The 22,278-nt window shown below is 41.0% G+C and overlaps 1 protein-coding gene across 1 annotated transcript; it reads right to left on the reverse strand.

The window, feature by feature from the left end:
- Nucleotides 1-2,895: 2,895 nt before the first annotated feature.
- Nucleotides 2,896-21,797, reverse strand: LOC101486455 (uncharacterized). The gene is made up of 25 exons (XM_014412033.3): nucleotides 21,732-21,797; nucleotides 20,747-20,810; nucleotides 20,262-20,645; nucleotides 19,889-20,176; nucleotides 19,516-19,815; nucleotides 11,059-11,436; nucleotides 10,320-10,607; nucleotides 9,927-10,226; nucleotides 9,214-9,591; nucleotides 8,597-8,884; nucleotides 8,226-8,519; nucleotides 7,486-7,515; nucleotides 7,046-7,384; nucleotides 6,658-6,954; nucleotides 6,448-6,562; nucleotides 6,270-6,317; nucleotides 5,799-5,825; nucleotides 5,610-5,654; nucleotides 5,507-5,533; nucleotides 5,374-5,418; nucleotides 4,076-4,102; nucleotides 3,922-3,960; nucleotides 3,771-3,833; nucleotides 3,635-3,668; nucleotides 2,896-3,274 (listed from the first exon to the last, which is right to left on the reverse strand). Exons 2-25 carry the CDS (start codon nucleotides 20,787-20,789, stop codon nucleotides 3,251-3,253), a joined length of 4,101 nt encoding a protein of 1,366 aa, XP_014267519.3. The 5' UTR covers nucleotides 20,790-20,810; nucleotides 21,732-21,797; the 3' UTR covers nucleotides 2,896-3,250.
- Nucleotides 21,798-22,278: the final 481 nt, after the last annotated feature.

Genomic DNA, 22,278 nt, shown 5'->3' on the forward strand with positions numbered 1-22,278 from the left:
TACAACAGTTAGTGTTTGAGCGGGGGCAGCATAAATGCATCATGCGGATAAGAAACTAAGAAAATCGACAATCGATATTTGTTTAATTCACAACTGATTAGAATTCATAAAAAACAAAAGCTTTTAAAACAAAGGTTCAGATTTAAAGATTCTTAGTGTCTAAAATAGATGACATAAAATATTGTATTCAAATGCGTGTAGATATTGTATACAAAGTACAATTTTAATGGCTAGTGTAGTGGCCTTTTTATTGTTAGAAAAGTAGTCATCATCATCATCATCCTTTATTTATAAAGCCCTTAAAAACAACCACAGCTGACACAAAGTGCTGTACATAGGAACTATATAATAAAAGTACATAAGATATAAATAAAAGAAAAAGTAAAATAATTAATTAAATTAATAATTTCATTACAAGAGAAACTAAGTTTCACTGAGGTTGAAAGCCAAAAAATAAAAGTGGGTTTTAAGAAGCGATTTAAAGGTGGACAGTGAAGGGGCCTCTCTAATGTGCAAGGGCAAATTATTCCATAATTTAGGACACACGATAGAAAAGGCCCTGTCCCCTCTGAGCTTCCTCCTGGATCTCGGTACCTCCAGGAGCAGCTGGTCAGCTGACCTTAGAGACCGACAGGGTGTGCGGAGATGAAGAAGTTCAGAGAGGTAAGGCGGGCAAGATTGTGAAAGCATTTAAAAACAAACATGAGAATTATCTTTAAAAGACACAGGCAGCCAGTGCAGAGAGATAAATCCAGGAATTAAGCTCTTCTGTGTCAGAGGAAACAAAGTCAGAAGGGCCACAGAGCTGATTAAAAGCAGCAGAAAAAGGCGCGGCAGTGGAGGGGTTAATAACCCGACAGCGCCGAGCAGCAGCGCGAGATTTAACTGCAGTATGTGTAAAACCAACGTTGAATAACACAGGCATATGATCTGAGAGTGCACAGTCACAAATCTAGTTAGTGACAGGCAGACCATATGACAGAACAAGATCCAGTGTGTGTCCATGCTCATGTGTAGGGCCAGGCACGGACTGTACCAGGCTAAAAGAGTCAATAAGGCTTAAAAAAGTCATTTACCAGTGGCTTATCAGGACAACATACATGCATATTAAAATCTCCAACAATAAGAACACTATTAAAGTTGGGCATAATCTCATTTATGAAGTTGTTATTGTATTTCGGGGGACGATAGATGACAGTGCAGAAAACCGTGTTTGAGCGACTCACCTAAAACAAGGTAAGTTCGAAGCTGGAGAACGAAGGCTGTAGAAAACACTGCTTACATTTGTGATCCTTTTTGTAAACAGTCGCTGTGCCTGCACCTCTGCCTGACGTCCGTGGCGAATTAAAATAGCACAATCCATTGGTAAAAGTTCAGATAGAGCACTGGACTCACCAAACTCAGCCACGTCACAGAAAATCAGATCACGGGAACTGACGAAGTCCCAAAGAATAAAAGTTTTGTTTAAAAGTGATCTGGCGTTCACCAGGGCAATCCTGGCAGGAGCTGGAGCTGGAGCACCGGTTTCAGTAACTCGAGAAACCCGACGCAGCAATCTCAGGTTTCGATGATGTTAACGGCGGAGGTTTAGCCTGGGAGGGCATGGGCAGCGAGGCCAAGGAGCATCATCAAAGCCGACCACAGGCACCAAACAGGCATCAACAGGATCTAGGAAATGCCGAGATACAAACAATCTTGGAAATAATCCATGTGCTGGTCGGAAAACAGCAGAACAATTCCTTAGTTAAACCTTTAGCTTCACCAGCCGACCGCTTCATTTACCCCGGCAACGATAACGCCTTCGCCGAGAAGGTAGCCTAGGAACCCGGTACAGGTAACCCGGGATTGCCGATACAACTGGGGGCAGGGGTTGCTGCCACCAGCTCTAAACGACACAATATTTTGGACCACAGGTTGGAGGTCCAGTAGTGTCTGGCGATCATACTTTAGCAGAGACTTTGTTTCGTGGATGACAAAAGTTAGAAATAATATAAACAGGAACAAACTTGGCAGTGACAGACGAGCAGCCACACACACCGGCGCCATCTTGATTCACCCATGAACAAAATTATAAGGCTGTTCTAACAAATGGATTTACATCCAGATGGATGTCACCAATCTTCATCCAGATGGATTTTATATAAAAAAAATGGGCCACTTTCCGTGATGTACAATTTTCTGAAGATTTGATATGTTCTAATTTTGTAGGCACTTTCACGAATGATGAAATCTGATCCCAGAAGACGAGTCTGTTTTTTGTCACAACCCTGCACAGAATAACTTAGTACTGATAAATCATTTGCTTCAAGAATGTTAAATATAACTGTATGAATAGTTACTTGTCAGTTTCTTTAGTGAAACGCTGACAGATGAGCTTTTTGTCAGACTGATTTAGTTTGTTGCTAAAAATGATTTGGTACTGGTACTTCTATTCAGAATTCTTTCACGTCAAAGCTTATTTCAAAATACCCAGGTCTAGTAGTAGTTGTCATAAGTTTTTAAAGTACCAAAGATCATACAGTATATCATAAAAAGGAAAGTTTCCCTCCAACAAATACACATGTATTTGTGCTTTTGTAGAGCATCTTTGAATTATAACACACCTCTCATAAAACATTTATGTCTAATTGTGAATCATGCTTTGTAAATATATGTTTTATTAAATGTATTTTTTTCAGAATGTATTTTTACCCAAAGATAGATTACTATGCAATACTTTTAGTAGCCTAGACTATTTGGGATCAAACAGAGCGACGTACAATGAATGAAAATGCGTTTGTTATTCTTGCCTGCCTTAAAATGTGAACTCTCGGTTTTTCTTTTTCACAGCGACTGTGAGACAGTAGTTGGAAACTGAGCAATTTTGAAAATAAAATACTAAACAGTACAAATAACTGAGGCAACGTCAGAAAAAACATGTTTATTGCTGTTTATCATGTGAGAAGATTAAGCAAAGCAAGTTACTAGATCATTTTGTAATTGACCGAGTTAAATGAAATTTAAAGAAAGCCAAGTGAAAGTTAAACTATAAAAACATTAGATCTTGCAGTATCATTAAGAACTTTCCCCCACATATCATGCATCGACATCAACAGTACAGTTTGCATTAGCATGCATTCATAACAGAAGCCACCACAGGCGTCTTTGCAGTTGATAATGGCTGTTCAGCTAGATGATAACCTTTGAAACAGGAGACTTGGGAGACATGAGCCTGAAAGATTAAGATGTCTGTGGGATGTCTTTGAAGAAGTCAAAGGTTGCCGTACAGTTGATTCTGCAAGAATTTTGAGTAAAAATTTATTCAGTTTTAATCTAAAATGATTCTTAAATAATTAGCTTTTTTGTTTTTTTCCAAACACAACAAAACAAACTAAATTAACTTTAAATAAATCAAAGTCTACGTAGCAGGGATTTGTTTCAAAAAAAGTTCATCCATATAAATAATTCAAGTTCCTTACACTAACCTTGGCATTGTTATCAAGCATAACAAAATAAATTACTTTAGAGAAAGTATAACATTTTTAATAGATTAAGTAATAATCTGCGATCAGTTTGGATGTTGTAATGTTATTTAATGAAAAAAGTCTTAAATTTGGTTGATTTGGATTTTGTCATTCACTGCGACACCACTAACCTCAGGGTTGAAAGGGGATGGTCGTCTCCTGTTACTGTATCAAACAACATAGAAATGGAAGCAGGTTGTTCAAACATAAAGAAATAAAACACATTGGTATGTCATTTAAAGAAAAAATTGCATGAATAAAACTCACTCCTTTGGGGATGGACAGCGTGGTTTGGACACAGCTCCACAGGTTACATTGCTGCTGTGCTTACTATGGGGGTTAAAGAAAATAACATGTTAGTTTATGACTGTTTTTACTATGACATTATGGCGGTTGTCGTACTGCTATGAATACTTACGTATAGGCAACACTGATGTTCGCAGTGCAGTCTTGGCGTCTGCAGAATGTATAAACATTTTTTTAAATATTACTTAATGTGTGTATGTATATTTCTTTTATATAGGGAAATTTAAAAATTATATAAAAACAAACAAGAAGACTACAAATACTACCTTGAAAATCGGCTCCAAAATGACTGCCTATAGAATGAAAACAATAATAATAATAATAATAAGAAGAAGAAGACAAGACAAAGGAAAGATTTCAATTCAGTTCAAGTCACTTCAATTCAGTTATTATTTAAACAGTGCAAAATCACAGGAACAGTTGCTTCTAGGCACTTTACATTGCACAGTAGAGACCTAAAATAGAGCAAGCACTTGGCAACAGGAAAAAGAAAAACTCTCTTTTAACAGGAAGAAACAGCTGGCCGAACTAGGCTCAGGGAGGGGAAGCCATCTGCTGCAACAGGTTGGGGGTGCGGGGAGGAAAACAGGATAAAAGACACATTGTGGAAGAGAGCCAGATATTAATAATAGCTAATAATTAAATATAGTGTGGCATATAAACATAAAGTGAATGAAAAAAGGTCAACGAAAAAGAAGTCCCATTGGTCTATTGCAGCTTAATTAGGGAAGGATTCAGGGTCATCTAATCCCACTCTAACAATATGCTTTATTAAAATGGAAACTTTTAAGACTAATCTTAAAAGTAGGAAGAGTGTCTTCTTAATCCAAACTGGGAGCTGATTCCACATAAGAGGAGCCTGAAAGCTGAAGACTCTGCCTCTCATTTTACTTTAAAATATACTAGGTACCACAAGTAAGCCCACAGTCTGAGAGCTTATACGGTACTATGAGTTTTTCAGATAAGATGGGGCCTAATTCTTCAAGACCGTGTACGTCATGAGAAGGAGTTTAAGTTTAATTCTGGAATTAACAGGGAGGTGATGAAGAGAGGCCAAAAGGGGAGAAATATGCCCTCTCTTTCTAGTCTCTGTCAGTACTCTTGCTGCAACATTTTGGATCAAGTGAAGGCTTTTCAGGGAGCCCAATTGCAATGAATTACAGTAGTCCATCCTAAAAGTAAAATATGTATGAACTAGTTTTTCAGCATCTGAGACAGAATGTTTCTAATTTAAGAGATATTAGGTAAATACAATAAAGCAATCCTACAAATTTTTTAATATGCACATTGAAAGGTCAAAGGTCAAACCTGGTCAAAACAACTCCAAGATTCCTCACAGTGTTACTGAATGTCAACGTAGTGCCATCCAGATTAAGCATCTGATTAGATACAATATTTCTAAATAGTTTAGGGCCGTGTTCAATAACCTCAGTTTTATATGAATTTCAATGCAGGTGGTTAGAGGCCATATAGGTCTTTAAGACATTTCTGCAGTTTTACTTAAGAAAAAGAAGGAGAAACAACTTTAACAGTAAAAAATTGTACAATCAAAATCCAACAGCACCTGGGCTTCCTCTCATGTTGCCATGCCATGCGATCCTCTTCTTTTCTATTAAGAGTACAATCAACAGGATATTTCCAGTTAAGCATTCATATCAGGGTTACAAATGGTGGCTTTCTTTTTTTGTTTTCCTTACCGGGAAAATCGACTCCAAATGGACCTCCTATTTTGAAAGCAAAGCATTGTTAGTTGGTTTGTTTTACTGTATTTCTTCAGTTTGCAGAACACTGATGATATACCTTTTTTCTGGCCTTGGTGGTCTGTCTCTGTCATCTGTGTATCTCCTAAATATTTTGTGAGACAATTAGGAGTCAGTTTTTTTAAAATGCAAGGCACAGTCTATACACAATAAATCACATGAGTCACTTTATTTCATTACATGATACAATGAAGAGAACAGTCACAAAGGAATCCTTCAAAATGGTTACCTGGATAATCTATCCCAAAGTGATCTTCTGTGAAATTACAGGGAGAAATATTTACAGGGTTGTTTTGGTGGAGACGTTAAAAAAGAAAAAAATAACAGTTATTAACAAATTAGCAACATTTTTCACACATGCTTCTACAAATATTAGCTCAAACATCACATTTATAGACATCAGGTGTATAAAACAACCATTGCAACCATCAACTTTTTTTTTTATCATGTTGCTCATAAAGCTCATTTGACCATCTCAACTTCATTTTTCTGTGTCAGATATGATATGACTGATAAAACTTATTTATATTTAATTAATATGGATATGTTGTTGAAGCAGGCTCTGGATGCTTTTAGATTCTTTTGAATCATTTTAGAACATCTTTAAAGTACGAACTCCTGTATTCAGTTGTGATGAGAGGTCTTGACTCATGACTGAATTATGTCATTATTATTCACTTTTTATGTTAAAATAACTTGCCTTTTTTCTGGTCGAGGTGGTGGTTTCAGTGATTCATCTGTGTGTTTCCTATATTTGGTTGGAGGAGAAAAAAAACTTTTCAACTTCAGAGTCAACACATTGTAACATCGTTACACAGACAGCTGCTATCAATATCAGAAATATGATATGATATAAATTAATGTTATATTTCCTCAACCTTTTCCTCCAAATGAATACTGCAAACACTGCAGCTAAGGTGATTATGATGAGAGCCACAAATGAGACTGGAAAGGCCACTGGAGCAGCACTTGTAAACTGGTACATCAGTGATCCTGGTGATGTAGATACATTTGAGGTTAATAAACACAATTCAACAGATGAAATACTTTGATAACATATAGAGTAGAGATAAAGTGTCTCTGCTAACCCTTCACATTTAAGCTGACTGTGTGGGCTTGTTCCCTGTTACGCCAAAAGATAGCGTTACAGGTGAGGTTTCTGACTCCATCTCCTTCAGTAACAATAAAAGTGATTGTGGAAGTTGTCTGCCAGGTGCCTCGTGACATCATGATCTCTGAGACCTCAATGGTGAGGTGAGAGACACTCCATGAGAACACCGGAGGATGTGATGAACATGTGTGTGTAACAGAACACGAAACAGTTATAGTTGAACCAGCATCAACTTCTTTTGGAACGGGGGTCATCACTGGTTTTTCTGGAGAAGCTGAGCATGACAAACACAAAGAAGATTATACTTGATACTTAGAAAGCAATGTGTTTGTCACATTTCAGTGATCTACAGTGGGACTCCAAACCTTTCATGATAATAAATACACAGCTGTTGTTGAATGTATGTGTCTCATGTCCTTTCTCTGCATAGAAACAGAAGGGTCCGTTGTCAAAGGGCTTGATGTCATCAATCTCCAGTGAGCAGTTTCCCTCATTTAGATTTCCTAACATTTTGGTTCGGCCCTTAAAATGGTCAATTACATAGCTTTGGCCATTATGGAATACAATGTCTCCGCTTTTTTTGGACCAGATGCCACGGGTCATCGGTTCATCCTCTTTGTACTGGAAACTGCAGGGAATCACCACACAGGAGCGCGTCAAGGCACTAAATCTTAAAGGGACGTCGGCAGGCAAAGCAGAGGTTGCTGTAATGGGAAAAATGTTAGATGCTGGTTTAAATTAATCCTCTTGAGATGTGACATGATGAAAACAAAAAGAGTTTGAGAGTGCTGACAAGTGCACTTACTGTAATTTTCAAATGGATCTCTCTCATATTCTGGGAAAATGATAACAACCAATTAATAACAATTCAACATCTAGAGGAGTATTTTTGTGTTTTTGGAAAGTTAGATGAAAGTAGGTCTCATATGTAAGGTGTAAGCCATAAGCCTATTGGTTCAGATTTATAGAAACAGTTATAAGACTTATAAAGTGTTATAAAAATTGTTGGTCCCTGGGCAATAATGGAGACAATCTTTTAAATCTAGATGGAGGCAGGTTTTATACTTTTCTTTCTAGTTTTCTCTTTACAAATGTTTTGTGGCACTTTTCATCCATCTAGCAATCCTTCAATTTTCTTCTGCTGATCCAATTTACGCTCATAGGGTGAAAAGTGGGGTACACCCTGGACAAGTTGCCCATCTATTACAGGTCTGGCACTTTAATGCACATGTAAAATGTCTTTCTGGATACATTATCTAAAAGTTTTGTATTTCTCCCTCTTTTCCCTTCTCAGTGACTTCCAGCTTATGACTCAGCTATATGTTCATATATAATGCCCAAATCAAACACGCTAGCTTTAATTCTAGTCAAGCTAATGGCTTCCTCTTCTGCTTGTGTATGTGCTAACCTGAGCTAATTGGCGGCTGGCTTTATTTATTTATTTATTTTTTTACCAATCTAACAAAATCAGTTTTCCAACAGAAAGCTAATAGGTATATTTTGTAAAGTATCAAACAATCAGGAGGGCGACATGTAGGAACTCACGTTTTACAGTAAGAGTTGCAGATGTTGAGAACTCCCCACTAATAAACTGAGCAGTGCAAGTCAAAAGTTTACCATCATCACTTAGGGAGGGAATAAAAGTTAGATTTGACACTATAGTGTATGTATTGTTGGGAGTCTGTTTGGTGTTTAATGAACTTTGCATGTTGTTGTAGTTCCAGATGACACTTGGTGTGTTTTTCCTGCACTTAAAGATCACAGAACAAGTGACATTCTTCGCCATGCCCTCTGTTAACTCCCCTGGTGGTTCATTCATAGTGATTTCCTGAAATGGACCTGAGCAAGAAAGTTAGAGTGAAGCTTAATGATAGCAATTGTTGTTTAATTCAAGTAAACCCTCCCATTAAACTTACATTCAACATTGAGTGGAATTTCCTTGGTGGCTTTCTGACCCCCAGAGTAGCTAACAGTACAAGCCACACTCTGGTGCTCTTCCTTTACTTCCCAAACTTGTTCTACTCTCCTTTCCCAAATCCCATCAGATACCAGTGTGTCCGTGATCCGGTCTTTTCCAGGTATACCATTTAGGGTTACGGTTGGGGGAGCAAAAATACATGCGTGGCGCACACTGCAGGACACAGTGCCCTGCTCTCCCACTCTGGGAGTACCAATAATATTTAGCTCTGGTTCTGGTGCATGTTCTGTGAATAAGAAATATTCAAGAGCTATAGTGATACAGTAACTTCTGAGTTCTATGTTCCAGAAATATGAATGTTTACATAATTGTAGTATTTGTTTAACAGCCAGTTTGTGGGAATTAAATGCATTGGTTACTCTGTTATACTGAATATTTTACTGCGCATTTGTTAGTTTGTTTGTTTGTTTGTTTTTTATAGAAAAGCAACAAACCAACAAAGTAAATTTTAAATGACTGAATGTAGTGACAAGTGAAGTCCTGACTCAAGCTTTCTGTAATCATTTTTTGGATTTAAGTTGAAGTGACTGTAAATGGGAGTTCAATGACACTTACCTGAAACAATAAGTTCAGTAGATCCATCATAAAATGAGTGACCTACGGTGTGGTAGGAAGTAATTGCGTTCTTATCTATCCATGGATAAAGTCGGTCATGGTTGTGGGACATCTCCAGCCTTTCAATCTTAAGACTACAGTTCTGCTCCACCACTGATCCAATTAAACTAGTTCGACCATCAAACTTACTAATAACATTCCCTCCTTGGTTGAATACAGCTGGAAATCCATTGATTTGGTACAAGTACCACATCACTTGAAGGTCATTAGGCTGTGAGTTTTTGTAGGAGAATTTACATGGAATGATGAGACACGATCCCTTCAACCCAGTTATGGTGCTTGGAGCAGTGAAGGACCAACCCCGATTGAGTATGTTTCCTGCAAAAAAATTAGAAAAAAAAAACTTTTGAAGAACTATTTAATCTTAAAAATAAATCTTAACAGACAAAACAGACATGGACGTAGCTGCCATGGCCAGAGAAGAAAGAGAAGAGGTAGCAGAAGCAGCAAGATGAATAAGCTGTAAAGTTATGGGGAACTGAAAAGCTGCTTAAAAGCACATTGTAAATAAAGACTTTGCAATCACATTGCCGAATGACGGTCATTCCTACCACACTAACAACATTCATTTTTTTCTGGTATATATCTACTCTAATAACTTTTTGTCTGTCTGTCTGAGCTTTTAAATGAAGATAATTACTATTTGCACTTACTCTTTACCCGCAGCCTGATGCTCACTTCTTGTGTTTGCCCCCCCTTGAATTTTGCAAAGCAGGTAACAGATCTCCCGTTGTCGCTGGGTGAAGATTTAAATGACAGTATGGAGATGGTCTTCCACTGAGTCTCCCCCGGTACCTTTTCTGTATTAGTGGATGCTGCCACACTGCCATAGTTCCATGTGAGAGTTGGTGTATTCTTGTGACATGTGTATAAGGCAGTGCATGTTACTTTGCTATCATACCCTTCAAGAAATTCATCTGATGTAGAGCTTATATTCAATGGCGAAATGGAGCCTGAGATATAAATGGAAAATGTTACATTTTCATGTCACATTAAATTCAGTACATGAAATATATTGCACATTGAATATATTACATGGTACTCACATTCAGCATTCAGTGGAATCGACCTTTCGGCACTCTGACCCGCAGGGTAGTTAACAGCACAACTTACACTCTGGTGCTCTTCTTCTACTGTCCAAGTTTGAACTATTTTACTTTCCCAAATCCCTTCAGATACCAGACTGTCCATGTTCTGATCAATTCCAGGTAAACCCTTTAGGGTTAAGGTTGGGGGAGCAGAGAAACATGTATGCTGCACACTGCAGGACACAGTGCCCTGCTCTCCCACTCTGAGGATACCAATAATGCTCAACTGTGGTTCTGGTGCATGTTCTGTTAATTCAAAGCAAAAATTGAGAGCTACAGCAACACAGCAACTTTTGAGTCATTTGCAGGAAGTAATAACTGCAATTAAACAAACTTAGTTAAAAGTGATAGGGAAGAAAAAAATACAGATAGCTGAAAATAAATATTTCTTCACATTAGTTTATGTGTCTCTCTTAATGGTTTGATATAAGTATTGTAGTTTTAAGTGTTATTGAAATACATTTATTGGGTTTAGACAACACTGTGCCAGGAAAAAGCTAAAGATTCTAACTACAATTTATATGCTGAGGCAAATCATTGCAAATTATACATGCACAAAACTAAAATACAGATAAATAATAAATAAAAAATAAATCAGAGAGGACTCAGTTTGTCGTGGTAAGGGTTTCTTTCTGTAGTAACTTGGATGTATAGCAATGGAATTAAAGTTGAATTGAAGAAATTAATGAATGCTTACCTGAAACAATAAGTTCAGTAGATCCATCATAAAATGAGTGACCTTTGGTGTGGTAGGAAGTAATTGCGTTCTTATCTATCCATGGATAAAGTCGGTCACGGTTGTGTGACATCTCCAACCTTTCAATCTTAAGACTGCAGTTCTTCTCAGTTACTGATCCAGTCAAGCTTGTTCGACCATTAAACTTTCTAATAACTGTCCCTTCTTGGTTGTATACAGCTGGGTATTCGTTCCGCTGATACAAGTACCATATAACTTGAAGGTCTTTAGGCTGAGAGTTTTTGTAGGAGAATTTGCATGGAATGGTGAGACATGACCCTTTTAACCCAGTTATGGTGGCTGGAGCAGTGAAGGACCAACCCAGATTCAGTATGTTTCCTGCAAAAGAGAAGAAGCTTTTGAAGCACTTTTGATCTTAACAAAAAATAAATAAATATTGGCAGCCACCAGTGCTACCCCCTGCCTCCTAGATGTTGCAGGTATGGTATAAATTTGAAAACCCCAGATGATTTTCCAAAAGTTGTCCTGTGAACTTAAACCAGATGACTTAATTCTTGAGTTATTGCATTCTCAAACTCAAGTGCCCTCAATGGTGGAGCAACAACAATACCCTCAGCCTTTTCTGCCTAACACTTAAAAAGGGCTCACACTCTGTTTGAAATGAAATGAACTTGAGCCAAAACATCTCTTTGCAACTTTGAGGAATAATAACAGACAGCATATAGACTGCCCCACCAGGGACAACATCATACTGGATCACTGCTACACCACTCTAAAAGATGCCTATCGCTCTGTGCCCCGGGCAGCTTTGGGACATTCTGATCACTGCATGGTCCATCTTATTCCAGTTTATAGGCAAAAACTCAAACGTGCCAAGCCTGTAGTCAAAACTGTGAAGAAGTGGACTAACGCAGCAAAGCAGGAACTGCAGGACTGTTTTGACTCCACTGATTGGACTGTTTTTGAAGCTGCATCTGAGAACCTAGATGAGCTCACGGACACTGTGACATCATACATCAGTTTCTGTGAAGACGTGTGTGTGCCAACAAAGACCTTTTGCACATACAACAACAATAAAGCATGGTTCACTCCTAAACTCCAACATCTTCGTAAGGCCAAGGAGGACGCCTACAGAAGTGGTGACAGGGTCCTGTACAAGCAAGCCAGGAACACACTGACCAAGGAGATCAAAGCAGCTAAAAGCATCTACTCCCAGAAGCTGGAAGAACGGCTCTCAGCCAACGACCCTGCGTCAGTGTGGAGGGGCCTGCAGGAAATCACCAGCTACAGACGCCCCCCACCCACTATTGAAGCAAACAAAGACCTGGCCAACGAGTTAAACACTTTCTATTGCAGGTTTGTGACGGACAGACTCCCACGCCCCACCCTCCCCTCCCCAGGGACATTGCTTCAGACATTGACCCCCAACACACCTTCCACCTCTCCCCCCTTCACCCTGCCCCTCCCCAATCAAGACTCAACGACCACCCCCACCCTCCCCAATCCAGACTCAACGACCTCCACCACACCTCTCACCCCCCTTTCCTCCTCCCTGAAACTCAGAATACACACTCAGGATGTGAGCCGACTATTCCAGAAACAGAAGCCCAGGAAAGCCCCCGGACCAGACGGCGTCTCACCCTCCTGCCTCAAAACCTGTGCTGAACAGCTGGCTCCCATCTTTACTCGCATCTTCAACAGATCTCTGGAGCTGTGTGAAGTTCCCTCCTGCTTCAAACGCTCCACCATCATCCCTGTTCCCAAGAAACCCACCATCACAGGACTGAATGACTACAGACCTGTCGCCTTGACGTCTGTGGTCATGAAATCCTTCGAACGACTGGTGTTAGCCCATCTGAAAGACATTACAGGCCACCAGCTGGACCCTCTGCAGTTTGCCTACCGGGCAAACAGGTCGGTGGATGATGCAGTGAACATGGGGCTGCATTACATCCTGCAACACCTTGACCACCCGGGAACTTATGCCAGGGTCCTGTTTGTGGACTTTAGTTCGGCTTTTAACACCATTGTGCCTGAACTTCTTTCCTCCAAACTCTCCCAGCTCAGCGTGTCACCAGCTACCTGTCAGTGGATCACCAGCTTCCTGACAGACAGAAAGCAACAAGTGAGGCTGGGGGAGATCACCTCTGAAACCCGGTCCCTCAGTATTGGTGCCACTCAAGGATGTGTCCTCTCACCACTACTGTTCTCCCTCAACACTAACGACTGCACCTCCAAGAACTCGGCTGTCAAACTCCTAAAGTTTGCAGATGACACCACTGTCATTGGCCTCATTCAAGATGGTGATGAGTCTGCATACCGGCAAGAAGTTGAGCGGCTGGTACTCTGGTGCAGTCAGCTCAATCTGGAGCTGAACACTCTTAAGACTGTAGAGATGACAGTGGACTTCTGCTGACATTGCCAGGACTTGCACATTACTCCCTCTAACCCTGAAAATCTTACAATTCAGTCTCTGCATCAGGTCTAGTATCATAATAGATCCAAGTCCTCTGTCAGTCATTGTATTTCTGTAATATGTCTTGATGCATGCTCAATCATCCAGGTAAGTAAATCCCCTAAAGTTGATTCTGTTTACCTGGACATAGCATCTTTAGTGGGAGAAACGTTTTGTCACTCATCCAAGTGACTTCTTCAGTCTCAGATGACTGCAGGTTTCCCCAATCTTATAAACATAACATTTGCATAATGACTGAAACTAGCACCACTGCATGAACAATCTGCTGGGAGGTCAGTTCCTTGATCATTAATATGTAAATTCCCCTGACCATTGATCCACAACCACTGATCAAAGCTCATTGGTCAAAGACCATTAATCAATGACCATGAGCAGTGTTGGGGAGTAACGGAATACATGTACCGGCGTTATATATTTAACCCTTTAAGACCAGAAAAGCATAAAGTCAAACATGACTTTTAAAAGGCCTGCAAGTAAAAAACTACATTTCCCGCAAAAATCATCACTTCCGGTTTCGGGCAGGTAATGGCGGACATGCGATAGTTCGCGTTGACGTCTATTTCAATGTAGGAAGTGTTACGAACAGCTGATCGGATCGGCAAAGCGTGTTTCTGGAATATCATGTTTTTGTTCCAGCAAGTGCTTTTTATGCAATTTTTGCAAAGCTATGTGGAAAGAAACTGTGACCTAGGACAAGCTGAGGGCATAAGATGTAAGTACAACTCCTCCGGTTTCCTATGCAAAAAAAACTTATTGCGCTAGCTTACGTGGTTCCGGTTCTACAGGGATTTAAAAATAGTTACGCAAAACAGAGCGTGCCCGCTCCACTTTAAAGGGTTAAAATACAAAATATGAGTAACTGTATTCCGTTACAGTTACCGTTTACAAAGGTGGTAATCAGAATACAGTTACTTTGTTGAAATAAATGGATTACACGGAGGTCTTTTCCTGTTTCATATATTAGCCTGCACCCTCTCTATTTTTGGTAATTCAACACCAGAGGAAACCAAAACAAAGCAAGCATTTAGAGGCTCTAATGCCTGTGTCTCAATCTCGTGGCCCATGTCATCTCTACTTGCGGCCCGCATAATGACGTGAAGTAATATACATATAACACCCAGCACGCCCCTGCGGGCGGTTTATCCTTCAAGCTCGGGTCCTCTACCAGAGGCCTGGGAGCTTGAGGGTCCTGCGCAGTATCTTAGCTGTTCCCAGGACTGCGCTCTTCTGGACAGAGATTTCCGATGTTGTTCCCGGGATCTGCTGGAGCCACTCGCCTAGCTTGGGAGTCACCGCACCTAGTGCTCCGATTACCACGCGGACCACCGTTACCTTCACCCTCCACATCCTCTCGAGCTCTTCTCTGAGCCCTTGGTATTTCTCCAGCTTCTCGTGTTCCTTCTTCCTGATATTGCTGTCATTCGGAACCGCTACATCGATCACTACGGCCGTCTTCTTCTGTTTGTCTACCACCACTATGTCCGGTTGGTTAGCCACCACCATTTTGTCCGTCTGTATCTGGAAGTCCCACAGGATCTTAGCTCGGTCATTCTCCACCACCCTTGGGGGCATCTCCCATTTTGACCTCGGGACTTCCAGGTTATACTCGGCACAGATGTTCCTGTACACTATGCCGGCCACTTGGTTATGGCGTTCCATGTATGCCTTGCCTGCTAGCATCTTGCACCCTGCTGTTATGTGCGGGATTGTCTCTGGGGCATCTTTACACAGCCTGCACCTGGGGTCTTGCCTGGTGTGATAGACCCCAGCCTCTATGGATCTTGTGCTCAGAGCTTGTTCTTGTGCTGCCATGATTAGTGCCTCTGTGCTGTCTTTCAGTCCAGCTTTGTCCAACCACTGGTAGGATTTCTGGATATCAGCCACCTCCTCTATCTGCCGGTGGTACATACCGTGCAGGGGCCTGTCCTTCCATGATGGTTCCTCGTCTCCCTCCTCTTTCTTGGGTTTCTGCTGCCTGAGGTATTCACTGAGCACTCGGTCAGTTGGGGCCATCTTCCCAATGTATTCTTGGATGTTCGTTGTCTCATCCTGGACTGTGGTGCTGACACTCACCAGTCCCCGGCCCCCTTCCTTCCGCTTAGCGTACAGCCTCAGGGTGCTGGACTTGGGATGAAACCCTCCATGCATGGTAAGGAGCTTTCTTGTCTTCATGTCAGTGGCTTCTATCTCCTCCTTTGGCCAGCCTATTACCCCAGCAGGGTACCTGATCACGGGCAGGGCGTACGTGTTGATGGCCCGGATCTTGTTCTTACCATTCAGCTGACTCCTCAGGACTTGCCTGACCCTCTGCAGGTACTTGGTGGTTGCAGCTTTTCTAGCGGCCTCTTCATGGTTCCCATTCGCCTGTGGGATCCCCAGGTACTTGTAACTGTCCTCTATGTCTGCAATGTTGCCTTCTGGTAGTTCAATCCCCTCAGTTCTGACTACCTTCCCTCTCTTTGTTACCATCCGACTACACTTCTCCAGTCCGAACGACATTCCAATGTCATTGCTGTATAGCCTGGTAGTGTGGATCAGTGAATCGATGTCTCGTTCACTCTTGGCATACAGCTTGATGTCATCCATGTACAGGAGGTGGCTGACAACTACTCCGTTCCGTAGTCGGTATCCGTAGCCAGCCTTGTTAATGATCTCACTGAGGGTGTTCAGGCCTATGCAGAACAGCAGTGGGGACAGAGCATCTCCTTGGTAGATCCCGCACTTGATGGTGACTTGTGCTATGGGCTTGGAGTTGGCCTCAAGTGTTGTGCGCCACATCCCCATTGAGTTCCTGATGAAGGCTCTTAGGGTCCCATTGATCTTGTACAATTCTAGGCATTCCAGTATCCAGCTGTGGGGCATTGAGTCATAGGCCTTCTTGTAATCAATCCAGGCAGTGCACAGGTTGGTCAGTCTGGTCTTGCAGTCTCGGCTGACTGTTCTGTCTACCAGTAGCTGGTGTTTTGCGCCTCTGGTATTCTTGCCAATTCCTTTCTGTGTCCCGCTCATGTATTGACCCATGTGCCTGTTCATCTTAGCCGATATGATGCCTGACAGGAGCTTCCATGTAGTACTGAGGCAGGTTATTGGTCGGTAGTTGGAGGGGACCGGTCCCTTCTTGGGGTCCTTGGGGATCAGGACCGTCCGACCTTCGGTTAGCCATTCCGGGTGTCTCTCGTTAACTAGCAGCTGGTTCATTTGTGCTGCCAGACGCTCGTGGAGTGCAGTCAGCTTCTTTAGCCAGTAGGCGTGAACCATGTCGGGCCCTGGTGCTGTCCAATTCTTCATACTGGAGACCCTTTCTTGGATATCTGCCACTGTGATGGTTACTGTTCGGGGAGGTCGCTGTGGTCTGCCCTCAGATCCACTAGCCACTGAGCATTGCCGTTATGGGTTGTGTCCTTCTCCCATATGCTCTTCCAGTGTTGCTCGGTCTCCAGCCTGGGTGGTGCTGTTCTCTTATTATTATTATTGTTCCCTTGCCACTGAGAGTACACCTTTGCTGGTTCTGTGGAGAACAGCTGGTTTATTCTCCTGCCTTCTATCTCTCTGGTGGCAGTTTCCAAGGCCTCAGGTATGGACCGCTTGCTGTATTTCTTATGCACCTTCTTTGTCGCTACTTTGATCTTGCCCTCTAGCCTCCTTCTCCATGGAGGGTACTGCCCCTTGTGGCTGTTCAACTTGTAGCCAAGCATCTCACTGATCACTGCTGCCGTATTGTAGATCAGCTTGTTAGTGTCGGTAATCGTGGTTGTAGGTATTGTCCGCAGTGCTGCATTAACATAATCTAGCAGACCTTCTGAGGGTACTTCACGTAATCTTGGTAACCGGCTACGGGGGATCCAGGTTTCAAGCTTGGCCATGATCCTATCTTTCAGGTCAGTTCCTCTCGCACTCAACGATCCTTCTCCTATCGCACTTGGGGCTATGTACCCAATCTCGGGTGGGGGTGATGATATCTCCCCCCTGACCTGGCGTCCTGACTCCTCCTTGCCGTAGCATTTGTGTTGTACCTCGTCAATCTCTAGCTGTGAGAGCAGTCCCTTCTATCGACTCATTTCGGGAGGAGAACCGGGCATCTATTGCTTCTCTGCATTCAATCCTGAGTGGGTACGGCCAACGAATTACCGACATGGAAGAAGGAACGAATGAGGTTGACAAGAGACTGAGCAGCATGGAGACCTGCCAATCCTCGCTAGTTAAAGAGAAAGAGGCTTTAAGAGAGAAGGTGGCGTACTTGGAAAACTAAACCAGACGGCAGTATATATGCATTGTGGGGATACCAGAGAATACGGAGGGTCCACTACCAACGGAATTCATCGCCAAACTACTCTTTGATGTGCTTGGGGAGAACAACTTCGAGAGGCCGCCATCGGTGGATAGAGCCCACAGAAGTTTGGCTCCTAAACCAGCAGATGGTGACAACAGATCACGTCCGTTCATTGTCAGACTCCACCATTTCCAAACCAGAGAGCTGATCCTACGCCTCGCCAGACAGAAGGGCCCGCTCCTATTCAACGGATCGAGATTCCACATATTTCCTGACTACAGCTCAGAACAGCTCAACAAACGACGTGCAGCCTTCTCAGAGTCCAAAAGGAAGGTCCACACTGCAAAGGTCAAGTTAGGTCTCTTCTACCCAGCCACTCTGCAGTTCACACACAACCGGAAACGCCTGAGGTTTCCCGAAACCTGCAGTGGCGCTGGCCTACATTAATAATAATATCCCTGTTGATGGCAGCTGGATCCACTCTTACTGGCTGATTCAGACTTTGTGAAGTTCATTACAGAACAAATAGATTTTTTTCTACAGGTAAATAGGACGGATGGCATCTCAGCTTCGACCCTCTGGGAGACGCTTAAAGCGTATCTCCGGGGACAATTTATCTCTCATTCTGCATATTGAGGAGTTATCCTTAGAAAACAAGACCCTGGACGGACTCATATATGGCTCTCCGACCCCTGATTTGATTAAGAGGAGAGTGGCCTTACAAACTGAAATTGATCTATTAACTACTACCCAAGCAGAGAAGCTCATTTTGAAATCTCGTGTTATTTCACAACTCATCTTATCAGATGGCTCATCAACTGAGGATCATCAAGCTATTAACAACTATTTTAGAGAGTTTTATGCTAAATTATATTCCTGAGATTCAGCACCAGCTCAAAATAAGTTCATCGCTTTTTTTTCCAATCTCAATATTCCTATAATTGACTCTGACTGGAAAGAACAATTGGAACAAAGTCTGACGCTGGAAGAAATTAAAAATGCAATAACGTCCCTTCAGAGTGGAAAAGCCCCTGGTCCAGACGGGTTTCCAACTGATTTTTATAATCAATTAATTAATCAATTAATTAATTAATCCTTTGTCCCTCTTTGGGGGGAAACTCCCACTGGGTTTAAATCTGGGACTCTCCACCATTTGACCTTAGAACTGAAGAAGCATCTCGGATGAGAGGTGAAACATCTTCAAGCAACTCAAAGAAGTCCAGATGCTTTTCTTTCCAAGCTCCTTAGACTATTCAGAATATTCTACTCTCATTGAGTAACGTAAAAGAATACGTTACAAAATGACAGACCGTGGAGTCCTTGAGGTAGCTCTTCTGTGTGATGAGCCACTGAAGAAGTCACAAAGCCTTCCTCCCACTGAAGAGGCTACGTCCAGATGAACAGAATCAACTTTTGGGGGTTTCTGAGATATGCATTCGAGTATTCATGAATGGTTAAAAAATGCTTAATTGCTGATAATGACTGCACGCACCACTGGAAAACTTGGTCATCTGCCTATTATTATTGTCATTATTATGAAATACATTTCAAAAGCATATGTAAACTATGATTAGGTAATATCACTTTTATTGCAGATGTAGTTTGTGAGAGAAAACAAATGCAGGACAATCCTATAAATGCTGTAAGAGTTTTGGGTGTATGGTTAGCTGTTACATTTAATAAATTTAATTTAATAAATATTTGTACTTACTCTTTACCCGCAGAATGATGGTTGCTCGTCGTGTCTGACCTCCAGCAAAACGTGCATAACATATCAGCGATCTTCCATTGTCATTAGCTGATGCAGTAAATGTCAGTGTGGAGACAGTCCTCCACTGAGCCCCCCCTGATAACTTGCTAGTATCAGAGGAGGCTGGCATATTACCATAATTCCATGTCACAGTTGGAATATTTCGATAGCATGTGTATGAAACAGTGCAAGTTACTGTACTTTGATCTCTCTCCAGAAATTCATATGATGCAGAGCTGACAGTCAGCCCTGAAATGGAGCCTGGGATACAATTAAAAATGGTTAAATATCAAAGATGGTGTAGGATAAAATGCAATTTACTTTCACCACTTACAATATGAGGTTAAGGTTTTAGATGCTGATGCAGAGCGACCACCACGGTGTTCCACATAGCACTCCACAATTTGATATTCTTTCTCTATGAACAGAGTGGTTGTCACCATAGTTTTGGATCTTCCATTAGATAGACGGCTATGAGTTAGACGTTCGTTTCGCAGGGGGATGTTGAGCCTCAGACTTGGGGGATAAGTGGGACAAGTGTGGTAAACACTGCATTGCACTGTTACAGACTGCCCAACCACCGTGTTTCCAAAGATCTCGATAACCGGTGGATCTGCTGTGCCTTAAATCATAAAATGTGAAGATTTACATAATCATATAACAACATAGTGATCAATTTATAGTGAAATCTTAAATTATTTACCTACCCACTACTTCAACAGTTACAGTTGTGTCATAGAAAGGGTAGGTTCTCCATCCAACATTTTCAGGATCCACCCAGGGATAAAGCTTCTGACTGTGATCAGCCAAGGTCACTGGGTCAATCAACAGACTACATGTCCGATGGTGTGAAGAAGTATATACACGTGTTCTTCCTTTAAATATGTCCAACACATCATTCCAGTTCCAGTTGTCATATACTATTGGATATCCTCTGCTCACATACTGATACCACACTACACGATCTGGTCTTTTCGGTGGATACTGATAGTAATCATAACTGCAAGGGATAACAAGACAGGAACCCAACAATCCTTTGATATTTCTTGGCATTTTCACCTGCCAAGCACTGGAGCTGCACAAAGTATATCCTGCAAGAGAATCATGACGCAATGAGAGAAACTGAAATATAAAACACACAAAAACACACGAGTATATATATATATATATATATATATTGAAATGACCATACCTAGGCTATAGATGCACAGGAAAAATGGTCCAGACCCAGACATCTTATTAATGGTATAGCATTCCTGAAACAAATATATGAAATTAAAACTTACTAAAACCTTGACATTTTATGATGTTTTTATTACAATATGATGACATCAGTCAGTTACGTTGTCTTTGTGAAGTCATAGGGTATCATATTGAAAAAATAAAATGTGTGTTGTGCTACTCTCTCCACGTTCTGTCATGTGATATATTACTTAATGTGGTTTCTTGAAAAAAAAAAACTTTCAAGGTCAACTTTGACCTTGGGCACTAACAATGAAGATCAAGATCAAATGCTTAGCCAATACACGTACTCATGACCCCTTAGGCTTAGTATTTCTTGTTATATTTGAAGACAATCCATAAGATATTACATGTATTATAAAGTCTTTACTAGTTTTTACGTTTGGTGTTACCTTGATCTTGACCATCACTTGATTTTCACCAAAATTAAGTATAATATAATATTAAGGGATTGATCTCTATTATATTATGGTCCCATCCCTACTACTGTATGCATCGGGGTACAGTGGTGTCTTCGAGTAATATATAAACGGTACTGTTACAGAGGTTTTCCAGACTGTAGTAGGTACAGCATTGTTTTCTAGGGTCACTTAAACAAAAAAGAGTTTTAATAGGTTTTAAGAGGGTAATACTTGGAAAGCATTATGGATATAGTCAGCACCCAACCCACTTTCTTACTGACTGAAAGACTATTAAACCAGAACAGGTTTTCATGCCAGAAAAAAGGTAATTATTATATATATAAACAATCCTACGGGAAAATTTTTTTCTTTAAATAACATTAATCCCCCCCCGCCCCCCCATTTGTAAAATGGAGAAGTGGAGAATGCTACATTTTAAAACTACAATTCTTTTTCTGAACAAATTTTGTCTAATAAAAAAACATCTGTTGATATTACTTCAGCAAAAAGAAAAAAAAATAGTGATTTACTTACCAACACAGATGAATAGTCATGAAGATACAAGTAACACTAAAAATGCAGCTTTTTAAGCACCCAGTGTGGGCGGAGGTTATGATTTTCCACCCACAAGTGGGGAAAAGCTCTAAAACCTAATGGTGTGTGTCAGGTTGAATAAACTATTAAAGTTGTAGTTATTTTCTTAACAAAACAACATAATTTAAAAAGCGTTTAATTTTAATTTAAAAAAGCATAACTGAATAATTACAGTTACTATCACTTTGTTCTCTTTCTCACTGACCTTCTTGTGATAAAAGGTTTTTAAAATCAATTGTGCAAATGTGCAGTTAGAAAAACATTAAGTCTTTTAATTTTCTTGCTCATAAATACATATGACCAGAACCCAAAATGTCCCTTTGTGTGATAAGTGTGATTTATGCGATAAGTGTAACTTATAAGTAATTTATAAGTTACACTTTTAAACTCTTCAGGGTGATAAGTATGACTTGTCTTTGTGAAACTTGTCAGTCCAACTTCTTGAGTAACTTGAGGAACTTCTCATAATTGTTGGAGGAAGTGGCTA

This window comes from Maylandia zebra, linkage group LG11, assembly GCF_041146795.1.
Source record: "Maylandia zebra isolate NMK-2024a linkage group LG11, Mzebra_GT3a, whole genome shotgun sequence".
NCBI classification, from domain to species: Eukaryota; Metazoa; Chordata; class Actinopteri; order Cichliformes; family Cichlidae; genus Maylandia; species Maylandia zebra.

Coding starts and splice junctions, on each gene's coding strand:
- LOC101486455 (XM_014412033.3), bottom strand. CDS start 20,789: ATGTCTGGGTCTGGACCATTTTTCCTGTGCATCTATAGCCTAG. Junction 19,816..19,888: donor TAAAACCTTAACCTCATATT/GTAAGTGGTGAA, acceptor ATTGTATCCCAG/GCTCCATTTCAGGGCTGACT. Junction 3,834..3,921: donor AACATCAGTGTTGCCTATAC/GTAAGTATTCAT, acceptor TAACCCCCATAG/TAAGCACAGCAGCAATGTAA.